At 37.5% G+C, this 14789-nt stretch overlaps 4 protein-coding genes across 6 annotated transcripts; 2 read left to right on the top strand and 2 right to left on the bottom strand.

Annotated features, from left to right (window-relative positions):
- Positions 1–605: 605 nt before the first annotated feature.
- LOC147295338 (uncharacterized) lies at positions 606–1678 on the top strand. The gene is given in 2 exon segments (XM_086232291.1): positions 606–1209; positions 1211–1678. Coding segments are annotated over 2 exon segments (630 nt in total). The 5' UTR covers positions 606–651; the 3' UTR covers positions 1283–1678.
- A 2243-nt stretch (positions 1679–3921) lies between these two features.
- On the bottom strand, positions 3922–4392 carry LOC147295339 (phytosulfokines 2-like). The gene is made up of 2 exons (XM_086234412.1): positions 4202–4392; positions 3922–4053 (listed from the first exon to the last, which is right to left on the bottom strand). The coding sequence occupies exons 1-2, from the start codon at positions 4328–4330 to the stop codon at positions 3922–3924; spliced, it is 261 nt and encodes an 86-aa protein (XP_086090538.1). The 5' UTR covers positions 4331–4392.
- Positions 4393–6131: 1739 nt separating this feature from the next.
- Positions 6132–8836, bottom strand: LOC147295340 (F-box/kelch-repeat protein At3g23880-like). Its single transcript, XM_086232571.1, has 2 exons — positions 7429–8836; positions 6132–6410 (listed from the first exon to the last, which is right to left on the bottom strand). The coding sequence occupies exon 1, from the start codon at positions 8723–8725 to the stop codon at positions 7439–7441; it is 1287 nt and encodes a 428-aa protein (XP_086088697.1). The 5' UTR covers positions 8726–8836; the 3' UTR covers positions 6132–6410; positions 7429–7438.
- Positions 8837–9906: 1070 nt separating this feature from the next.
- CPN60BETA4 (TCP-1/cpn60 chaperonin family protein) lies at positions 9907–14408 on the top strand. Of its 3 annotated transcripts, none has more exons than XR_015120306.1 (14): positions 9907–10177; positions 10276–10401; positions 10770–10907; positions 11068–11163; positions 11346–11901; positions 12034–12203; positions 12315–12392; positions 12495–12566; positions 12651–12755; positions 12972–13064; positions 13186–13278; positions 13371–13578; positions 13686–14109; positions 14221–14408. XR_015120306.1 is itself a non-coding variant. In XM_086231491.1 (14 exons), exons 1-14 carry the CDS (start codon positions 10025–10027, stop codon positions 13706–13708), a joined length of 1833 nt encoding a protein of 610 aa, XP_086087617.1. In that variant the 5' UTR covers positions 9907–10024; the 3' UTR covers positions 13709–14156. The 3 variants fall into 3 exon arrangements, 2 of the variants coding, with proteins under 2 accessions (XP_086087617.1, XP_086087616.1); XM_086231491.1 differs by lacking the exon at positions 14221–14408 and having other exon boundaries at positions 11346–11588; positions 11667–11901; positions 13686–14156; XM_086231490.1 differs by lacking the exon at positions 14221–14408 and having other exon boundaries at positions 13686–14156.
- Positions 14409–14789: the final 381 nt, after the last annotated feature.

A 14789-nucleotide genomic window follows, 5' to 3' on the forward strand; every position in this document is an offset into this window, starting at 1 on the left:
ATTGCGTCATCAGTCATAAGGTGTCAATGGCTTAAACTTTCAGAGTTAGGACTTAGGAGGTTCTACTCTGCAATTCGCATTGAGTCCTCAAGCAAAACTCTCTTTAATTAATTTGACATCAACCCCATTTCTCAATTCCTATTTTCTCTCTTCCAAAACCAAAACAACATTCCTCCCCGTAATTATGACACCCCCACATCATCAACTTTTTTTTTTTCTCTTCTAAGCGTCATGTATGATGCCAAATGATTATCCAAATCTCTGAAATATTTATAAACGCATGCTCATGCACAACCTCATATACAGATACAAACACATACACATAAAGATCATCACCAACTCATAACATGGTCTCCATATACCACCAACAATCAACATGATGAAAAATGGTCCTTATGGTAAATGCACATCTTCCTCCACATGCTACATTAGACACACTTCTTGTTGTGCCATTTCAATAATTGTCCACATCTGCTTATGTAAGCCCCTGAAACTGTTACTCTTTGTTGCTAAAACTCTGGCCCACTTCTCTACCCATTTCCCTCCTATAAAACCCCTCTCACTCCTCATGCTGTAATCCCCTGCCCTCTAAACAACACCTTTGCAATACAACCCTTCAAGCACAAGTACATAACCTTAAAAACTTGAGCCATGCTTCAAGGTGAGATTTCAGGATTCCATTATTTGGCACCTGAAAGCCAAATTCCAAACCCTGCAAACTTTGGCTTAATGCAGAACAACATACCCTCCCTCCATTTCAATAGTACTTTCTTCAACAACTTGTCCCAAACCCAAATCCCTTCTGCAGGCCATGAATTCAGTACTCCACAATCCTCCAGTCTCAGCAACAACTCCAGCACCTCCGATGAGGCTGAAGAACACCAGCAACTCAGAATCATTGATGAGAGGAAGCAGAGGAGAATGATATCCAACAGAGAATCAGCTCGCAGATCAAGGATGAGGAAACAGAAGCACCTTGATGAGCTGTGGTCACAGGTGGTTCGGCTGAGAACAGAGAACCACAATCTGATAGACAGGTTGAACCATGTGTCTGAGTGCCATGACAGGGTTGTTCAGGAGAATGCAAGGCTCAAAGAAGAAACTTCTGATCTTCGCCAAATGCTCACAGACCTGCAAATTGGGAGCCCTTTTAACAATATGAATATTACCACCTTGAGATCAGAGCTTGAAGCTGCAGAGGTGCCCAGCTTGAAACACAGCTCATCTCAGAGCTGAATCCTCAAACCAATCCATTGCTGCATCATCTGACTTGCTCCATTGAGAATTTGAGATGAGATGAGAATCACTGTTCTTGATCCCATTATAGCTACTTTATGTTGAGGCCTTTTGTTTACTATAATTGTTAATCAGTTTTTTTCCTTCATCACTTCACTAGTTCACTGTATGAGATTAAAAAGACAAAAGACCGTGCAAGAACGCACTTAGCCAATAACCACCATCTTATCTGCTCATGATCAACTTGGCTTATATATATTTAAATTAAAATCAATACTACTCCAAGCCCCAAAAGAAAGTGCAGTTTATAATCTCTACTCGCCGCAGACATATATCTAATGTACTTGCAGATCATAATTACTGAAATGATATTTCTTGTATCCCATCAAAGAATTATATATCAAACACTAAATCATATATGCATGACTTTATCATTCTTTTCTCATTTGAGAACCCCACCAACCACCTAAAAATTAAATATAAGGAATTACATGAAGCAGCGCTTCGAAGATGAGAAAAGGGTTCCAAGCTACTAGACGATAGAGATAAATATATAGATTTTGTACTGCAATGGCCTAAAATCTACAGAAGAGAATGAGTACGTACTTGTGGAGTAGTCGGTCACCAGCTTGTGGGAACAAGCTTTAGTAGTACACTGCTGAAGCAGTGTTGCACAGAGTAGCAGGGCCAACATACAGGACAAAAGGTGGTGGAGGCGCTGGTGGTAGTGGTGGCACATCATACAAATGCAAGACTACTACTATAAGAAACAAAACATTTGAAAAGGTTGTCCACTAGCTAAAACACCCAGGAACATGAACATTTGTTTTTAGCTTTTTGTGATCTAAGCTTCCACTGTTTTCATGAATTTGAATCCTGTCAAAAGAGCCTACGCTTCAGGTGTTGCTTGAACAGTACCCTTTGCCTTTCTTGTACTGTTGTAGCACGCAATATATGCCATATAATGCAATGCATTACCGAATCCCGAGCCCCACCATGATTACATTGCATGAGAGTACACAAAAACAGACACAGACACTCATACATGATCCACATGTATATCCTAAGCAGCTACTGAATAATTCTATATTTCTATTAACTAAGCAAAAGAGAAACATGTTTTAAATTTTAATGAATTAGGAATTGACATCATAATTATATTCTTGACCTGCATATCATTCTCGTTCACATTAATCCCTGCCTAGAGTACTGAATCTATCCTAGATCACGTTGTCTGTATTTCCACCATGTCGGATTTTTATATAAACCTCAAAGCAAGACTACAGAGATGTCAAACAGAATTTTCAAGTATTCTTAATGGCCCAATTGGCCAAAACCTTAACTTAAAAGTCAAACAGCTCATGAGTAATAGAGTATTTTACTGAATAAGAGTTCGACTTTCGTTCTCTCCGCACCATTATACGTCATCTCTTCTTTTTCTTTTGTATGGGTCATTCAATCAAACAGCTGCTAGGTGTGAAGATTTTTGACCTTCACACAAAGATAAACCCACCCACATGCATCCGTGTGTGCCCAAAATTGTGAGAAAACGAGAGTGATTTAGATTGGTAACCTAAATTGCGCAGAGATAAGCTAAGGAGTTTTAATTTACCTCCGTGTAATAATTAAGGTTGACAAATGGGGACCAGTAACCTTTGAATTTATCATTAGTGGAAAAACATAATCATGACAGACATGCATACAATGTATATACAGATTACCGACCACCATAGTCCAAATATGTTAATTCAAGGAATAAAGCAATATCGGACGATGATAAATAGTTAAACTTATCACTATTTATCCTAGCTAACAGGTGATAACCAAAACAAGAGCACTATGAAGTATGAAATATGTTAATTTGCATAACGACGAATGAAGTCCACTTTAATATGTTATCAAACTTTATCCTTAATTTGTACGTGCGAACAACTCCAGTACTTGAATATCTTATCAGTACTCTTAAGTCTTATCCTAATAATATTTATGGCAGATGTGTTCAACCATATTTGGACCCTGCATGTCTTAAACCTTTTTGTAGGTGAAGGTGATCTAATCTTGATTCCAAACAAGCCCAAACTCTAGTGCTACGTTTAGTTGTTCATGTTGTGTTTGCGTCATCACTAAATCTTAGCCGCGATTCGCATTTCTAGTTTATCATTTTTATACTCTCAATTTAATATTTTATTGTTTTAAAACTATTCACAAAAAGAGTTCATGATGGCAAATTAGGAGTGTTAATAGCACTACCCTAAAATAAACCAATCATGAAACATCTTAATTTTCGGTATTGCTATTGGGATCTTTTCGACCAAAAACAAAAGTTTTATTGGGTTCTGGTAGCAAGGACCCAATGACATAATGGGCTTTTAGTTTGGGACTTGACATACACTAGGACTTTCCTTAAGAAAAAGTTGGGCTTGCAAGGCCCAATTGGAAAAATCATTAGGCTTCCACAGTACATGGCTAGAAGCAGTAACTTTCACTTTGGGTTTCCATTGCTGGGCTAATGAACTAGCAAGGAGTGACCAACATCAACTGAACTATGATAATAAATTAATAACATCTCAATTCCAGCTTTTTATATATCAAATTAAGCACAAGACCATACTTTCCTTCATTACAGGATGTAGCAAAATTTGGGAAAGAAAGTAAACAAGGAAAAGAAAATATATATTAGCATCATCATGGTCCAGTAGAACTGATATCTTGTGTGTAGATATAGTCTGTGTGAGCAACCATGGACCTTCTCATCAAACACTCTTCACTGTTTAAACCCTTGCAAGCATCTTCATCATCCTCCAGGCTTGGTTCCCCCTAAAAATTAGAAAAACAGAGACATTATAAATAAAATTAATAGGCACCACCACCAGAATCTATCACCAAGCTAAAATTCAAAGTCAATACCAGTTTTATACTTTTATGTGAAGCAAAAAAATTAACAAGAAATAAAGTATGTACTTACAGGTGATGGTAATCTTATGGGAGTGGAAGAAGATGATACACTTGGATCAGATTCAGGCACTGGCCTTGGTTCGACCTTTGATAGTAGAAGTAAACCCAAAAGGAAGAAAATCATGAGGCCATTTGCCATGTTTTGGAAATCTCAAGCTTAAAATTTCAGCAAAAATATAGAGATTGGAAAAGCTCTGTATGAAAAATTTCAGCTTCTATATGAAAAAGCTCTGTTTTATAACTTTTATAGATTGGATGGAGAAAAAGTGAAGGGTATAAAAGTTGGGGTTTGAGAGGAAGTGGAAGTGGAACTAGGGATGGAATATAATGATCGTGGATTTGTGTGTTTGGATGGAGGAGTAAGGTTCCATGAATGAGCTAGCTACCATTGAAATTATTTTGTGCAGGGTGTGGTAGAGCAGAAAGTCAAAACATTGCCATTACCAATTCAGGTCAATGCTGATGTCTTTAATTTTTCTTCCTAGGAAAAACCACCATTTAAGGACATCATTGAGAAGCGTTTTTTATCATCTTCTTTGATTTCTTTAGTGTTGTTGTACTGGTTTGTGTGATGGGAAGCTAGCTGTACTTTTCTACAAGCAGCTGGTGTGGGTGAGATGTGAAAGTCACATGCCTTAGCTGCATGTGATGGACACCTGTTGATGTTGGGGATATCTTGGTCATTTCATCACTGAATCATGCTGCACTTGATGATCATGTGGTTGTTCATATTGGTCCAACATTATTGCATAAACCCACAGCAGTGCATTAGAATGCAGTAAGCTTATCCCATCAATAGAGCTGGTAAGTTTCAATTTAGGCTTGAATTATTATTTTTTAAAAATGCATGAATCCTCGGTTTCTCACCAATTAAGACTTTTTCATCCTTAAATTAAACTTTTTATTATTATCATTAAACAAAAGATTCTCCCAAATCATTGAAATATATATTCATATTTTTCTGTTTCAAACTCAACTTTTGTTCACATTGAGTAATATCATTAAGATTATCTCAACTGATTATCTTGTAAATTATCTTTCTAATAGAGGTGAAACACACCCATGCAAAACCCACATCAAAATGATTTTATTCATTCACATTTTCATCTCATGTTTTAGTGATTATAAAAAGTTGAAATATATACATCTAGTAATTTGGTGAGGGCATGTCAAAGGGTAAACATGAAGAAATTCTGACTGGTGAGGATCAAATTATTGTTCATTAATATTAGTGTTAAATGGATTTTCGAAGTACCTATCACATATCCTTGAGTCCTTGTTTTCAGCAACAGATAACATAAGAATTGTTAACCCCCAAACCCTCCAAAATGCACCCTGGCTAGCTAATCGCTGATTCTTGCTTGACTGAAGTTTTATGAAAATTTTGAAGCCACACACCGTCAAGTGTCAACACACAAGATGGGAAACCCCATAAAATATGGATAAATCAGCATTTAAACAACATAAATCAAAGAGCTTTTGCGGGAAACATGAAGCTCATTTTAAGTTTATTATAAAATAAAATAAATCATCATTAATATTTAAGAGATCGTGCGTCAGTTTGTTACTTGGTCACAGATTATTGAATCGAGGCTCGTTGACCGTATTGGTTTTGATCTTACAAATTCTCTTTGGATTCTATTCGCGATTAATTAATATGTCTATGTTAAACTAATGGTGCAAATTTAACATAATAGTTCATATTAAAAAAACAAAATAAAGGAGGTTAACATGTTGAGAGTTATCATGAGAGTATGTATTATCAATTGATCATGTCAATTTCTTTATTTTCTGGTTTTTTTATTCTTAAAAATGTTTTGTCAAAATATATGGAAGGAGTTTGACTGCTGAGGGCTAAGGGGTCGGGTGAGTTGTGGGTGGGCCGGGTTTACATGCAACTTTATTAGTGGGCCGAAAATCAGAACATCCTTCTGCGGCTTTTAAAATAAACTAGAAATGTAGATAAAATGCTTTGGCATCTCTAAACATGGTTATTCAAGCATCACAAATCTATTGAGAGTCATAATCAAGCATCACAAATATCTAAATACACAGAGCAACGCAGTCAAACATGGTTAATCAAACATCACAAATCTATTGAGAGATCAAGCATCACAGCTAGGTTTCTTAGCTTCTTCATTCTACTGTGCACCTCTTGCAGCCTTTGCTTCAACAAACCTTTAAATATTTTGTAGGATTTCCTCGAGGATCATGAAAGCCTATCCACAAATTTGACAATTAAGAATTATGAATGGTAGTTAGTAATTACAAAGAATTTAACAAAAGAAAATCAGCTCTCCTGCAAAATAATATCTTTCTCTTTTAAAGCTAATACCATTAAACAGAAAAACAAAAACAAATTAAGCTCTAATAGGTCCAACACCATAACTTCATTGAAACAAAATGGTGGAGAAAGGATAAGTGTATTGTGTTTGTCATAGTACAAATTTCTGCAATGGTCATAGGCACCTGGAGTCTGTTTTGTAAACAGCTATAAACTCACAGCATAAGTGAATTCCAAAGAAAAGGCATTAGGCAGTTTGGGCAGAGAAATAAACAAAACGTGATTTGACGACCATGACCAGTTTGGGGAAGGATCTTTGTCTCTTATGTGAGACACATAGTACACCAAAATATGCTTACAGATCTCAAAGAAAGTTTGAGAGCTTCATAGTAAAGTTTTTTATTTTATTCCAATTTGGTAGTAGATGTATAATTTAAACTATGATAGATTAGGTATACAAATGAGTTTCCAGTAACTATGATAAACTTCCAACATGATTAAAAGCATTTAAATTCCCACTTCCAACAGCATTGAAATAAAAGAGAGCTACAAGCCTACAACTGAATCGTACTTATATAGCCATCAATGAACTTTAGCATGCCACATCCCCAAAACCTATGAAGTTTAACCAACTAGTAGGCATGAGATTAAACATTTAACTAAGTTTTCCAGTAGTGTTATTATTGTGCTTGTAAGTGTGAAAAAAATGAACAAAGAGTGCAAAAAGAGGAAATGACAAGAAAGGTCATGAAAAGATGCCAAGCTGAAGAAATTGGATAGGTCACAAAATGCCCAAGACATGCAGATTTTAATAGTGCATGAAATGCACAAGGTATAGTGAGTCTAAAACAGAAGTTAGAATCAATCCACACCAAAAGTTGGTTTCAAATTTCAATCCACATTGCATACTACTTGATCATATCAGACAGAAATAGTGAAGGAGAGATACTCACACTGTTGGTTTCAGACGTCTGCAGCACTGCCGGTTATTGGTGAAACTAAAGTCTCTACATAAAAGGCTGCATCAAACCACGAATACACTTGAGTCCCAATAGCATTCCTAACTGTCTGGTCCTTGGGATTATACAAGACCAAGAAGGTTCCAATAAGATCCAACAAAACTTCACCATTCTCTAAAATGCATAGAGCCTGCAAGCCATGGTGATTCGTCTCTAAAGGAATCGTTACAGCTTCAGTCCAAGATTCCTTGACCCCATATTCCTTCATCACCCATACTCTACAATTTCTGTCAATAGAATTTGGTTCACTATATACCAGGAGACAGTTTCTAACAATCCCAATTCCCAAGATGACAGTTCTTTCGTTTCTGGGACAGGGTAATGGCATCCTTTCCTGAAATTTCTCCTCCGCTAAATCAAAAGACAGGATTCTTGAACTAAATATCTTACTGTCAGCTGCCAAACCAAAATGTAACCAATGTAGAGCTCCGTTTAATAAGCACCCCTGCAACTGCCCTACAAAGCCAACATAAATGAGGCTATGAAGAGTCCTCCAAGAACCCCTTTTTAGGGTAAAGACCCGAATGATGGTTTCCTTAGTGGATTCATAACTGATCCCCCATACTAACTTGTAATCATCAATGGTGGAATCATAACCGAATCCATAAAACACTCTACAACCTGAACTGCAACCAGAATAAGGATTTGGTATCACCTTGTAGTCCATTGTGCAAGGGTTCCATAAGATAACGTCTTCAGGATAATTTTCTAGACATATCAAGCCATTGCAAGAACCCACGGTTTTTGAACTAGCGATGTCTGGGAACATCTCCGGAATATCAAGCTCTCTACTGCGTGCAAAATGGCCATGACCATCATCAGCATCCTTCAATGCTTCGTAGTCTATAGATTGGATACGAAAGGATAAATCACAGTGCGACCCTCCATTGCGGTCCATAGATCGAATAGAAAATGTAAGAAAGTGGCGGAAGGTTTTGAAATCCACGAGTGCTTCGCAGTCCGTGCATTGGGGAGGTCTGCCTGAGACGAGGAGCATGGAGCTGCTTTTGGAGTTGTTGAGGACTGCGTTGCTGAGGTGCTTCGTCACGAAATGAGGATTGGAGATTAAAGCACGCCATGACTTGCACACACACCGAAATCGTAACAGAGATTTGACTGGTAACCTTGACAGTATCTCAGCTATGAGATCGTCGTAGTCAGTAAGAGATCGTTTAATCACTCTACCGGAGGGGACCAGTTGATTCTCCCGGCAGCAGATGCCATCCGCCATCTTACTTTTCCTGCTGGTGGTGGTTAGCGTTTCGACTGGCCGGGACGCGCGACGTCTAAGGTCCTTCAATGGCTGGTTAGGGTTTGTGACTGACTGATTTGGGGGTGGGCTTTTGGGCTTCGCTTGTTTTGCTTTCTGTTTTTGTTTTGTTTTGTTTTATGTCTTCTTGGGCTGCTTGTTTTGGCGTCTGTTTATTATTGCTGATGTATTGGCCCTTTTTGACGCTATAAGTTATTTTTTGAGTGCTGCTGTATAGGGCTAGTAATGGGTCTGTCCTATTATTTCATGTTCGTGTTAAATATTAATCAATTTTAATCCTATTCATTTATTATTCATATTTAGAATGTTATGTCATATTCATTTTCGCGTCAAGAATAGTCAACCCAAACCCGCTAACTTTGTGTGAGATTCAGTTCAAAACATGTTATCGTGTCGTGTCAAAATTCGTCACTCCTACTGCTATATGTAACACTTAAGGTTGGGTTTTTTTGCCGACATACCGATTTTTACTAACAACCGACCTGATCCGAACTGATCAGTTCGGTGTTTGGTTGTGCTTCATTTGTTTCGGTCGTGCAATTGAATTGCATCGCCACGGTCGAGATCGGAAACGGTTTGGATGCCACCCCTCGAAATACCAAAAACTCAAACCGCACCGCCCAATACCACCGACCGAATCCGAAAAGTCCGTAACCAACAGATTTTTACTTTAGTGTTATTAAGGCTTAGTTTGGGATTGCTGTGAGAAAAAACGGCTGTGAAGTAAAGCAGTTGAGTGTTTGGTAAATTATATTTTCAAAAGTATTGTGAGTACAAAAAACAATATGAAGGTGTTTGGTAAATTGTAATGTAAAACTGTTGTGGCTATTTATAATTACTAAAATGAGGGTATTATGGGTAAAATAAAATATTCATTGTTGCTGTGATTCACTGCAGCTTTCAAAAGCACCTATAAACTTGCTTTCTATTTTTGCTGTAGGGAGTTGAGAATTATGGGGCAAAGTACTTTTTTATTTTTTTATCAAACACCAAAACTGTTGTGCGTGATTGAGAATTGTCATCCACAGTTTTTGGTCCTCCACACCAATCCCAAACGGGACTAAGTTACGAGATTAGCACAAATTTGTTGGTCATGCCTTGGGATAGCGCCAAAATAACTTCCATGATTTTGTTCCGTTAGAACCATCTCTCTTATCCTCCAAAACTTCATCAACTGAACTATCTTTAAAGTTATCTTCAGACGTCAAATGATATTTGTAGTTCCAGCATTGAAACCAAGTTCACCAACTGAACCCAACAATGGCATCTTCTCCAACTCCCATCTCTGCACTTTCTTTTACCAACCCAACACTGCCCAGACGGCCTTCTTCTACCCCTTCTACCCTAAACTCAAAAGGCATAGCCAAAGAGCTCTACTTCAACCATGATGGTTCAGCCACTAAGAAGCTTCTGGTACCCTTTTAAGAAACTGACCCTTTAAAGCCCACAACTAGCTAGGTTCTGCTTGACATGAAAAATATTGAAATGGGTTGGTTGATTTGGTGGTGCAGGCAGGGGTGAACATGGTGGCAGAGCTGGTTGGGGTTACATTGGGTCCAAAAGGAAGGAATGTGGTGCTGCAGAATAAGTATGGACCCCCCAAGATTGTCAATGACGGTGAAACTGTCCTCAAAGAGGTATTGCACACATTCCCACAACTCTATTACCCTCCGCTTTATCCGATTTAACCTCATTGGGCTATACAGCTTAGTTCTAGGTTTAAGTTAGTCAATTAAGGTTTCAGTGATTAAAATTTCCAATATCATTTGTTAGCTATCATCAAATTTCTAATGTCATTTGTTAGTTGCTCATATGTGAACTCAATGGCCTTTACATCTTCCTCCTAAATTACTTAAGCTCTGTTTACTGTTATAGTAGTCCAAATGGATATTGTTGCTGCATAATGAATAAGTCATTTAATTTTTCATGAATTGCTGAGTGGTCGGATTTCATGAACTGCTTCTTCACTTACAAGTTTTCTGATTGGATTATTTTCCCTTTTAAGATCGAGTTGGAGGACCCTGTGGAGAATGTGGGAGTTAAATTGGTGAGGCAAGCTGGTGCAAAAACAAATGACCTCGCCGGAGATGGTTCCACTACAGCTGTAGTTCTTGCTCATGGTTTAATTACTGAAGGTGTGAAGGTATGAATGTGAAGTGGCTTATGTTCTTATCGGTCAATTTTAATATCTAACAGTGATACTAGTTTTCTTCACTATTAGGCATATCTCCTACTTGAATGTATGACTCAACATTGAATTAAGCTCTGACAACTTTTTGTATTATACATAAACTTTCTTCTAGGTTACTGCAGCTGGTATGAATCCCATTCAAATTGCTCGTGGGATTGAGAAGACTGCAGTGGCCCTCGTTTCTGAACTCAAATTGATGTCTAGAGAGGTAAATGAGTTTGTTTTTCTTCTTCTAATTGCTTGAAATATCAAAGACACAGAAGAGGATCTTTAATATTTCAGTTACAAGTATTTTATACTAAATTCAGCTTATCAGCTACCAGAAATTAGTGCAGAGGATCATGAGCTATGCAATATTTTATATTAGACTGCACATATTCTACTATGCAGATTGAGGATCATGAGCTTGCAGATGTTGCTGCAGTTAGTGCAGGCAACGATTATACAGTGGGGAACATGATTTATGATGCCATTTGTCAAGTAGGAAAGAAGGGTGTGGTTACCATTGAACAAGGGAAGTCCACAGAGAGCAGTCTACAAATTGTAGAAGGAATGCAGTTTGATCGTGGATACTTATCCCCATACTTTGTCACTGATCGACAAAAAATGATAGTGGAGTTTCAAAACTGTAAGGTAAGAACTGTTGGTTATATACAATATGGTATGCTCTCCTATGGAGTAATTAGTGATCATGCAATTCTTGGGTTGCAGTTACTTTTGGTGGACAAAAAAATCACACACCCAGAGGAGATATTTAAAATACTGGACAATGCAGTTCAAGAAAAGCATCCAATTGTGATCGTTGCAGAGGGCATTGAGCAGGAAGCTCTGGCTCCAGTAATTAGAAATAAACTCAGAGGTGTGCTGAAGGCAGCTGCTATTAAGGCTCCTGCCTTCGGTGAGCGCAAAAGCCACTACTTAGATGACATCGCCATTTTGACCAGAGGTAGTACATTAAACAACAAAACTTTAGAATCAAGTTTTCTCTTCTTCCTTTGTTTTATGAAGTGTCTATATATAATCACCAGCATGGTTAGAAAGATCTACTCTCTTTTCATTTTTTTCATGTATTTTGCAGGAACTGTAGTAAGAGATGAGATGGGGATTGTCCTGTATGAGGCTGGCAAGGAGGTATTGGGCACTGCTACTAAGGTTGTAATAACTAAAGATTCTACCTTAATAGTTACAGATGGGAGCACTCAAGAAGCTGTTGAAAAGAGGGTTTCTCAAATACGAAGGCTTGTTGAGGTACATCCAACATCCCTTAGTACTTTTCTTTGTTGCTGAAGTGTAGAAGGAATTCTACATATTGTTTAGTCTTCTCTGATAAATACAACACTACTAATTCTTGTTTTTCAGAACACTGAAGAAGAATTTCAGAAGAAGATATTAAATGAAAGAATAGCAAGATTATCAGGGGGAATTGCTATTCTGCAGGTAATCAAAAATCCATTGCGCTCATCATCTTTTATTATCGGAGTGTCTGGAGACTGACTTCCTTTCAAGCTGATGCATTTGGTTCCATTAATTGAGTCATAGGTAGGAGCACAAACACAAGTTGAGTTGAAGGATAAACAACTTAGAATTGAAGATGCTTTGAATGCAACAAAGGTAGCCTCTTGCTGTTTTTTTTTTTTTTTAAGAAGTTGAATGCCAATCACTAGTGGTTGATTGCTAACTAGGATCATAATATAGGCAGCAATTGAGGAAGGTGTAGTAGTTGGTGGTGGCTGTAGCCTTTTGAGGCTCTCTAAAAAGGTGGATGGTATTAAAGAACTTTTGGATAATGAAGAACAAAGGGTACCACTCCTTTTCAATTCTGTTTTACTTCTCTCTCTCCAATTATAATTTTTGGATATTCAATTCAGTGCCTTAAAATGAGAAATAGAATTGGCTATTCATATCAGTATTTTCAATCAAATATTATCTCAATTCACATAAGCATGTTTTCATACCGTGTATTTGTCCCCACTGAGTTCTCATAACCACTGCGATGTACTATCTACATGTGCGCAGATTGGAGCAGAGATCTTCAAGCGAGCTTTAAGCTATCCTGCAAAACTGATAGCTAAAAATGCTGGTGTAAATGGCAATGTTGTAGTAGAGAAGGTCTCTGCATGTTAATGCATTATCTTCTTAACATAGTTTTACATTTAATACATTTCATGGTCTACAAATGGATATCTTGAATCAAACAAACTGCCTTGTTGAGACTTGTTAAGTTTTGCAGATTCTATCTAATGACAATATGGGGTATGGATATAACGCTGCAAAAGACTGTTACGAGGACCTAATGAAAGTTGGGATCATGGATCCATCAAAGGTATTGGAATATTCAATGGTTTTTCAACCTGGTTTTTAGTCTGGAGTGAAAATGTAAATAAAATCACAGTTCCCTATTAAAATTTGGAGCAGGTAGTTAGATGCTGTTTGGAGCATGCAGCATCAGTGGCCAAAACTTTTCTGATGTCTGATGCTGTTGTAGTCGACATTAAGGAATTAAACCCCATCCCAAGAAGAATGGCAAGGCCAAGGCCAACCCCAATGCCAAACCCAATGCCAATGCCAATGCCAACCCCAAGGCAAAGGCCAAGCCCAATGCCAATGCCCATGCCAACCTCAGGTAATTCCTGCCTCTTAAAGAAGTGTTTATTTCTCTGACTTTTTAGCTGCCCTTTGGTATCTTGTGGCGGTTGAAGTGATGATGAATTCAAATGTGGGATCATTCAGGTGCTGGACCATTTGGCTATTAGTATGGCAGATGAAACTAAATGTCTACACTGATTCAGCCCACTGCCCACAAAACCCTGCTTCCATATCTTGGCAAAGTTGAAGGGGTCATGAAATAGTCATGAAACAATATAGCTATTCACAATTCAGCTCCTTCACATCAAGTGTGAATGGTCTCAAAAGCGCATCCACCAAAAATTTGCATTGGGGAAAGAATGGTACTACTCTGAAAGGGAATGCAGCAAGAAAAGGCTGTTGCTTACTTTGAAAATTTCCTTGAAATTAAATGACTCACTGTTAATAGGAAATTCTTTTCCACAGTGTAAGTAAGATATACTAGCTGATGGGTGGCAGGCATGACCAGAACATCCCACCATGTTAATACAGAGTCCCTAACTAATTTTCTGGGGTACAAGATTGACATGTAATAGGAATTATTTCTTGTCCATAATCAAATTTAATTTCTCAAGATTTCCTTTTGCATCCTCATTGAGAGGCAATTTTCTAATATTGCTCATTTACATTCTCTTTATAGTCTTCACAATGAACAGAGAGTGAGAGAAAGAGAGAGCTTGATACATGTCCCAAGGAGATGGAGATGAGATAAGACTGGAAAACACAGCAAGCCCACCAATTAATTATTAACAACAGCCAAGTGGCCACCGACTGATTTCTGATGCTGAAAAATTTGTGCAGCTTGTATTGGTTTCATTAAACTCCATATATGATTGAAGTCTTGCTAAGAGGTCAGGATTCCATGTTCCATAGTTACCTATAATACCAACGGTTCCACAGCTTTCTTATTTATTTTATTTCGAATTTTTCCTTCCATTGCCTTGCAATGCCTTCTCCCTTGTTTTGGTCATTCGCCACGTATAGCATATTAGCATACAATACAAACAAATTTAATAATCCAAAATTTTTGTACTTCACTATAAAAAAAATAAAATCGTCAAAATTTAGAAGTTAAAAATATATTTCTACGACAAAGAGTCTGTGTGCCAAAAAAAAATTTCAGGCAATTTGTTTCTGATTCATATCATAGTGAGAAATGTTAAGGAAACCACATTGTGTATCACTATTAATAAGTCTCATTTTTATTAG

The sequence above is a fragment of the Dryas octopetala genome, chromosome 2, assembly GCF_963921425.1.
Source record: "Dryas octopetala chromosome 2, drDryOcto1.1, whole genome shotgun sequence".
Lineage (NCBI taxonomy): Eukaryota > Viridiplantae > Streptophyta > Magnoliopsida > Rosales > Rosaceae > Dryas > Dryas octopetala.

Bases quoted from the DNA above. Each gene is read 5' to 3' on its own strand.
- CPN60BETA4 (XM_086231490.1), top strand. From the start codon at position 10,025: ATGGCATCTTCTCCAACTCCCATCTCTGCACTTTCTTTTACCAACCCA. The intron at 10,908-11,067 runs GTATGAATGTGA...ACTTTCTTCTAG, and splicing joins TAATTACTGAAGGTGTGAAG to GTTACTGCAGCTGGTATGAA. The intron at 12,393-12,494 runs GTAATCAAAAAT...ATTGAGTCATAG, and splicing joins GGGGAATTGCTATTCTGCAG to GTAGGAGCACAAACACAAGT.
- LOC147295339 (XM_086234412.1), bottom strand. From the start codon at position 4,330: ATGGCAAATGGCCTCATGATTTTCTTCCTTTTGGGTTTACTTCTACTA. The intron at 4,054-4,201 runs GTAAGTACATAC...TCTAATTTTTAG, and splicing joins CCATAAGATTACCATCACCT to GGGGAACCAAGCCTGGAGGA.
- LOC147295340 (XM_086232571.1), bottom strand. From the start codon at position 8,725: ATGGCGGATGGCATCTGCTGCCGGGAGAATCAACTGGTCCCCTCCGGT.